Source organism: Priapulus caudatus, unplaced genomic scaffold, assembly GCF_000485595.1.
Source record: "Priapulus caudatus unplaced genomic scaffold, Priapulus_caudatus-5.0.1 Scaffold388, whole genome shotgun sequence".
Lineage (NCBI taxonomy): Eukaryota > Metazoa > Priapulida > Priapulimorpha > Priapulimorphida > Priapulidae > Priapulus > Priapulus caudatus.
In genome coordinates this window covers 52,419-60,164 of record NW_014577449.1, presented here as the reverse complement: position 1 = coordinate 60,164, position 7,746 = coordinate 52,419, and the positions used below count along the sequence as shown (strand labels likewise).

General features: G+C 40.1%; 2 protein-coding genes across 2 annotated transcripts in view; one reads left to right on the top strand and one right to left on the bottom strand.

Annotated features, from left to right (window-relative positions):
• Positions 1-4,854, bottom strand: part of LOC106809832 (centromere protein H-like) — a 10,232-nt gene extending 5,378 nt beyond the window's left edge. The window contains exon 1 of the mRNA XM_014813053.1: positions 4,730-4,854. Within this exon, the coding sequence (XP_014668539.1) occupies positions 4,730-4,733 (4 nt within the window). The 5' untranslated portion in view covers positions 4,734-4,854. The remainder of the gene's footprint in view (positions 1-4,729) is intronic.
• LOC106809831 (TBC1 domain family member 2B-like) overlaps positions 504-7,746 on the top strand; it is a gene marked incomplete at its 5' end in the record, with an annotated part of 12,325 nt that continues 5,082 nt past the window's right edge. Inside the window, 9 exon segments of the mRNA XM_014813052.1 lie at positions 504-657; positions 1,056-1,284; positions 1,504-1,670; positions 2,020-2,147; positions 2,630-2,764; positions 2,962-3,037; positions 3,352-3,522; positions 3,770-3,915; positions 4,138-4,313. Of these exon segments, the coding sequence (XP_014668538.1) occupies positions 504-657; positions 1,056-1,284; positions 1,504-1,670; positions 2,020-2,147; positions 2,630-2,764; positions 2,962-3,037; positions 3,352-3,522; positions 3,770-3,915; positions 4,138-4,313 (1,382 nt within the window).

Here is a 7,746-nt window from a genome sequence, read left to right as displayed (position 1 = left end):
ACCAGATTTCATTTTCGGGCCACCAAAAATTGAAAATCAATGATTTTGGTGGCCCGATCGGGCCACTGAAAAAAAAAGTTAGTGTCGAGCCTTGCCATACTAACGTTACATGGGTTCAAGGATACAATTACAAGAGCTAGCTGTCCCCAATGCATTTTCGCAAATGTGCGACATGTGCCAATGGCAATGTGCAAATGTGGACAGATCTTATATCCTTGGTCCCTAACATGTAGGTACCTGCTTAAGGTTCCTATCGTATGTACATTAAGAAACACATCGTGAATTCTATGAAATATATGTCATGGTCATAGACCTATGAGTATGAGATCCATGATCATGTAATATATGAATATGTCGGCAAGTAGGTAATGTTACTGTTACTACGACATGCAAAAAAATGTAATCGCACGCTGTGACGTTGGTTATGAGCTCGATCGATGTATGCATGCATTCGTTAGCAGTTGCAAAATGTGTTAAATTGCTTTAAATACTTCAAACTGTAGGCATAAACAGCAGGTGTGGCACCTACAGGCATCAGAAGCGCAAACTCGGATGTTCTGGCTTCAGGAGTTGCAGAAACATCGTCGATCCTACAGCTACAAGCAGACGAGTCTCTCTCACTCGTCGTCACGCACATCCAGAAAAGTTGAGAGCAGTGTAAGCAGTTATCAAATCTCAAAGCAATCCCAATTTCCTTGTTAAATAGTCGCATATATATTGAGATGGATCTATAAGACAACGTGACATATTATATTAGTACAGACAAAGGGTAAGAAGTTTGTACATATCAAAGCAATCCCAATTTCATTTTTAAAAAGTCACATATATCTTAACGATAGACCCATAAGTACTATGTTGATATATTGGTACAGTGATGTTTGTAGGTATAGTTTGATAGGCACCCTGGCTGACTGCAATCTTTTTGGTGGCTCGTTATATAGTATGCGCATTAGTAACAAGATATCTGAACATGAGTATGTGATTACTAACAAATTTAATTCCTATTTTTCTTTCAAACTAATATGTTTCTGTTGTACATTTCTTGTCATCAACAGGAAGATAAAGGACTTGCTCATCCTCCCCTGATTAGTGTCGAGTGTCCAGAGACTGCTACCCAAATGCTGGCTCCAGTAGCGCCACCTAGTGAGGAGATTGGCGAACACGTCGCGGATAAAAAGGAAGCGTGGACGCCAGATTTCAACACCATCACCTCGCAGCTAAAAAATGCTCTCGTCCTGAAGAAACCCTTGAAGAGCAAAGATTCCTATACTTTGAATGAAGAGTGTGAGATATCTGTTGTAGTTTTTGAAGTTTTAACGTCTTGCATACTGATTACATGACACATAGATAACTTACGACAATTGACGTATACTATTTTGCTAAGCTCATTCCGTGACTTTGTGAAAGTGTATCCTGAACTTTGTGAAAACTATTTCCATCTCTCGATTAGCGTGTAAGCTAAAATAGTATAGATTTGTGGCTTAGTTCTTGATTCTCTTCTAGGTTGTGTAGACACAGTTCCCACAACGCAAACCCTGACCAACAAAGATCCGATGAAGAAAGCCCGTCTGCCGACTCTCAAAGCTTTCTATAGACGACGTATGTCGACTAACGCAGAAACCGCACGGATATTAAGTTCATCGGAGCAGGAATGTACAAAATGCCAGCAGGTACCTTATGGGATTGTGTATATCTTTTACCGTAAGTAAATATTATATATCTTTTAAGTATGAGGCATGCTTCGTCATCATCTCTATTTGTAATAATATAGATTAATACACAGAACACAGACAAACATTGGTGGGTAGACAGTACAAAAAAATCTGGTACAAATTTACACTTGTTCACACGTACAGATCTCCATGGATGCCTTAAATAGCAAACGACATTGCACGAGGTCACGTGACAATCAAGAACAAAACACATGTGACTGTAGATCAATGCATTTTTGAAAGATCGTATGAAAACATTGTTGATCGAGCTAATTTGGTTTTGTGGCGCGGCGCGCGGGGACTCTAGTTGGAGCTCTTCATCATGACCTTGAGAGAGGACTTGGCTGCCGCTGACGCAGAGCTTGGTGCAGCGCGAACATCAAACAGCGAGCTACAGAAGAAGATTGACTGTCTGGAGCTGCATAGGAGCTCATGGTATGTGTATCTGAGCATGTAAGCACAGTGAGGTCACTAGTCAGTATATATGTAGGAGTAGCCTCTACTCACTCTGCTATACAGGATTGGACGAAGAATCTCCATGAACAGTAGAATTGCTGGGCTGTAGGGATTCGCATTTTTGACTGGCTTGGAAGTGTGGGGAAATTCTGTGACGTGTGATACGTGTTTTGAATGAGAGATACAAACAACAACTTTTCCAAACTGCTGAACTAATCGGGTTGTACTGCTTGCTCTTTTTTGGTGGAAAATGTCCACGACACGGAGGAATATATATGTAGTTGGGTGACATTTGTCTTTTGTCATGGGATGGAACACTTATCAGATGACAAGTAATTTCCATTGAATTGCACCTCATTTTCTGTTTTTTAGCTATATTCTTGACTGTAAGGAAGTTAACTAATGAACTGTAAACTATGGTTTCAATGATTTACTGTTTAATAGCCTTTATTCTTTGTCAGGAATTTTTTGAACTCCTGTGACTTGGAGAAGGATAAGTTAGAGCTGCTGCACAATAGGGAGGAGCAAACTATTGATATGCAACACCAGGTGGCTTTACTTAGTAAACAAGAGCAAATCCTCAACAGCAAGATTGAGTAAGTTAACACTGGAGAACAGCTTAAACCTAGCAGTACTTTATTTTACCTAATAACTTTATTTTTATTATTTTAACTCGAAACCTATATGACAATATAATATGTGTGAATGCTTTAGGAGAATAATTGCGAGTGGCTGGAAGTAGTGGAAGTACTTTGATGTTAACTCATAATTCTTGATTCTCAAAACGTTGTAGAACTCTAGAATTTGAGAATAAAGACTTCAAATCAAATCTGTCAATGTTTGAAGAAACGATGCAAGCAAAGGATGAGGTACGAGATGCTGTTAGACACTGTTCATTGCTTTTCTTAAGGCATCCTTCTGTAAAAAAATTAACCATAAACTAGAAATTAACCGATGACACAGTTATTTACATATATAATGCGCTTCAGATGCATGATAATAATATCACTGGTGTCATAAAATAGATTATATATAGTGTATCTATATTATACACTTCTGATAATATCCATTCTCTTGGAAGGATGTTACCATTAATTATCCCTATATATAGGTATATTTTGCCCGAACCGTCTCGTTACTTCACTCACCGTATAAACGTTCATTGCTTACGTTGACGCACCAGGTTGTAATGTCACTGAGCCACAGAATAATAGAACTGGAGGAGGAGGCGGAGAATCATCGGCACTGTAAGAAGACGGGGGCGCGCGTGGATGGAAGGAGCAAGTTCTACGAAGACGACGATGTGACGTCACTGCGCGAAGCCGAGATAAAGATGCGTGAAGCGCGCGACCAGGTCGGTAAACTAACACGACTTCTCCACCACCGCCGCCACCACTTGCAATTACGATTCGTTTCCACGTTATTAATCGTGTTTATTCGTTAATTACAGTTTATTTTGAGTTGAGATACCAGAACAATTTTAATTAGTAATAGAGCATAGAAAGAGAATGATTAGAACGTAGTTAGAAATTGAAAACAGTAAGGTTGAATCGGTACAGACTGCCAAATGAGCAATGTCAGTACTCGTTGCTGTTTAACAGATTACGGACTTGGAGGATGCAGTGTCTGCGTTCGAGACACAGAACAAGTTTCTCAGCATGGAGATTCTAGAACTGCACCAACTGAGAGAGGATGGTGATGTTAGGGAAGTTAATCTACACACCACCTGCAAGGAATGGGAGGCAAGGTAATACAGACCATCTCAGCATATCATCACCATCTTAGCATATAATTTCATGTGTTATTGTATAGAAATGGCATAGATGTTTTATGTAAGTATGACGACACAAGTTTAAACGTGAGTGCACGTAAGGTTGTGCTTTGAACCACCCTGTGTGCATGTCGACTACAGTTTGTTCCTGTTTTCGCTCGTGACCTTGACGTTGAAACGATGTTCCTGCATAACTAGGTATTACCAGATACACAGCAAGTACCTGATGTTGTTGAACGAATGGAACAAGCCGCGGCGCGAGGGAGAGCAGGAGGAGGCGTCCACACAGGAAGTCGTATCGAGACTGCTCCACGATGCGATAGATGGAGAAGAGCTTGGCCTCCCCGAACATCCAACGCGCCTGTCAGACTCAGGTGTGAGCTTAGCTGATACGTGTGGCATCGAGGTGCCAAGATGTATATATCTCCTCTATAAATAAAACAAGTGATTGATTCGATTCATTCGCCAATAAACGTTTAATCTTCACTAGAGCAATACCCTTGCGCAACCTGCTGAGTATCCTTAACGTATATGATAGCCCGACCAGGCTGTGTCACGACTAACGTCAATATACACAAGGGTCTTCTATATAGCAGGGGTCTTCTAACCCTAGCTGGCTAGCAAAGAACGTTTCTTGGAGCTACGTACAGGACCTTTTTCACGTTACGATTACAGTGTAGTTTACAATACATCATTACATGTACGTTTCGTCGCTACGGTACTCAGTGCTGCAGGGTGATTCAATGATTACGATTATCTCAATAAATTAACTAGTATATTTGTTTCATACCCATAATTCTGATGCTTCTGTCTTCGGTCTTCGATTCAATGTGCACAGAAAAATGTGCTTGCCCTTTTCAAGTTAAATAGATCAATATATTTACGTAAATAACAAAGTTGCGAACATTTGATAAAAGGCGGGGTAACAGTGGCGCCCTCCATTAACCTTTAATGCAATCTGTACGCGGCCACGCGTGGCGCTGGTGTAGCTGTAAAGTAAACCTGAGAAGTAAACAACTTTGAAGGCGGTGGCGAAAGTTCTGTAACTTTTATGACTTTCTGTAACATTCATCTGATGTGCTTCAGGAAAGTTATATGTTATGATTTCACGAGTCTGTAAGATAAAAGATTGAGAGGTTTTCTAGTTTAATCTTGTGGTGCGTCGTCTTTGTCAATGGAGGAAACTGCTGAACCAGAAGAGGCTAAACCGAGGCTGTGTGGCTACTTAAAAATTGGCATAAAACTTGGACTTGTCAAAACTTTTAAGAAAAGATGGTTTGTTTTCGATGACGTAAGATGTAAACTTCTGCAGTACAGAGGACCTAATGACAATCAGCCATTAGGTGAAATCAACATAGCTCAAGCATGCTTTTCATATGACATCAGCGATGCAGAGCATCTGGGTTTGTTTGAAATCAGGTGGGTGTATACAAAATTAATCCACTTCAGTATATATATTAAATCAAAACGAAAATGTAGGTATACTATGGCTCATAGGGTCTATGTCCCCCAGGGTACTGCCGGAACGTACCCTGGTTATGGTCCGGTATACCGGAACGTACTCTGGTAACTATCTGATAGGGTTAGGGAGTAGGCATAGGCGACTCCCTAGACTCGTTAGTGGAGTAGGCGAGGTAATGTCTGGCATATTAGATAGTACCAAGAGTAGATAATAACACAAGAGTGAGACAACCGATTCCCGCATTTTTAACCGATTTTTCTCATCAAAATTTGCCACCAATAAAGAAGCAAGTGTATATACGTTCCTCAGCTTATTATGACCACTAATCACTCACCTTCATGGTACTGATATTCGTTTACATATATTTGCTAGCGTATTGCTGTAAATCGTAATCTTGCACGAGCTGAATTCGATAAATTTACCGCTAAAATGGCGACTTGTTGCGAGCTGTTTAGACATTATTAGAAGCTATCGGTGCGCCAAAATTTAGCAACGGACGGTTTCCAAATCATGCGTGCCCCGATAGGGGTTTAATGTACTTGATTACCTGCGCGTGCGTAATGTGATACTTACTGCAAACTACTACAGAGAATATTGTTATTATTGTATTATTACTTATGTAAGATAGTATGTCAATTTCTTGTGTTGCGGTAGTATATATATATTATATATATATATATATTATATATTATATATATGAAGATATAATTAATTTAAAGATATGAGTCTTTCATCTCAAACATATGCAGGTCTAAAGTTAATTTAAAGATTAATGAAGTTGAATGTCGAATGAGGTAATCGTGGATTTGTGGTATATGCAACAAGTATACACACTGTAGTAGCTCGCTTAGTCTCGTACTTCGATCCATGAATCATCATTGCTAATGTGCACCTAAGATATTATCCATATATATATCAACCTAGTAACTATAGAATATATATCGTCACGATTTAGACACCAATGGTTCGTATCACCAGAGATGGCGCGCATCTCAGCCTGTCGATGTTTCTCTTGTGTTTGGCATTTCTAAGTTCTGTAGCAATCAGAGGTATAGCTAGTTGCTATCGCTCGTACTGGTTCGCTCGCCCTCTATGATGACATAATATGCCACCTTACATATCATGAAAGAACTATCGCCAAATGTAATACAACAGCCGATGCTTACTACAAGTGCATCGTGATCCTACGACCCGTCGAAGTATTTTAGGCTTATTTAATCATAGTGGGACTTATCTGTCAGATATATGTGAGCGTAGATTTATTCGTTCATGCATACACTACTACGATTCGTGGTCCTCTAATGAAGATAACGCTCATTCCATATCGATGGATGATCATAACATAAATAGCTGTCTTGCGACTGCTCTACCCAATGGATGCACACTGGATCACGCTATAGCTAACCCGCCTGATAGGTATAGCCCAGTGGCGCGTATTCCTGCGCATAGCTCCGGGGGAGGCAAGCGCTCTCTCCATCTATTCGCATACATAGGAGTCGACAGTCATCGATACGTAATCTGCCTGCATGCTACCCATAAGTATACCCAATGTATGGTGCTAGACGAGACGCGCCTGACTCTGGATCTCCCTACGCGCGCGCTTGTTGTCATTCGTTCAACAAATCAGGTACTTGCTGTGTATCTGGTAATACCTGGTATGCGAGGACATCGTTTCAACGTCAGGTACGAGATAACAAGGAACAAACTGTAGTCGACATGCACACAGGGTGGTTTCAAAGCACAACCTTACGTGCACTCATGTTTAAACTTGTGTGTTACTTACATAAAACATCTATGCTATTTCTATACAATAGCATTGTATAGAATAGTAATTCTAATTTTAGCATTGTATTATTGTATCACATACAATAATACAATGCTAAAATGGTGATGATATGCTGAGATGGTCTGTATTACTGCGCTCCCATTCCCTGCAGGTGGTGTGTAGATTAACTTCCCAACATCACCATCCTCTCTCAGTTTGGTGCGCAGTTTAGAATTCTGCCTGCTGAGAAATTGTTCTGTTCGTCTCGAACGCAGGAGAACTGCATCCTCAAGTCCGTAATGTTAAACAGCAACGGAGTACTGACATTGCTTATTTGACCGTCTGTACCGATTCAACCTGATAGTGCACTGGAAATTAAACTTTTCTGTTTTCAATTTCTAATTACGTTCTAATCATTCTCTTTCTATGCTCTATTTCTAATTAAAATTGTTCTGGTATCTCAACTCGAAATAAACTGTAATTAACGAATAAACCGATTAATGAAGCTGGAAGACGAATCGTAAATTGCCAGTGGTGGGTGAGGTCAGTAACGCATCGATTGGTATTCGGCGGGTATTAT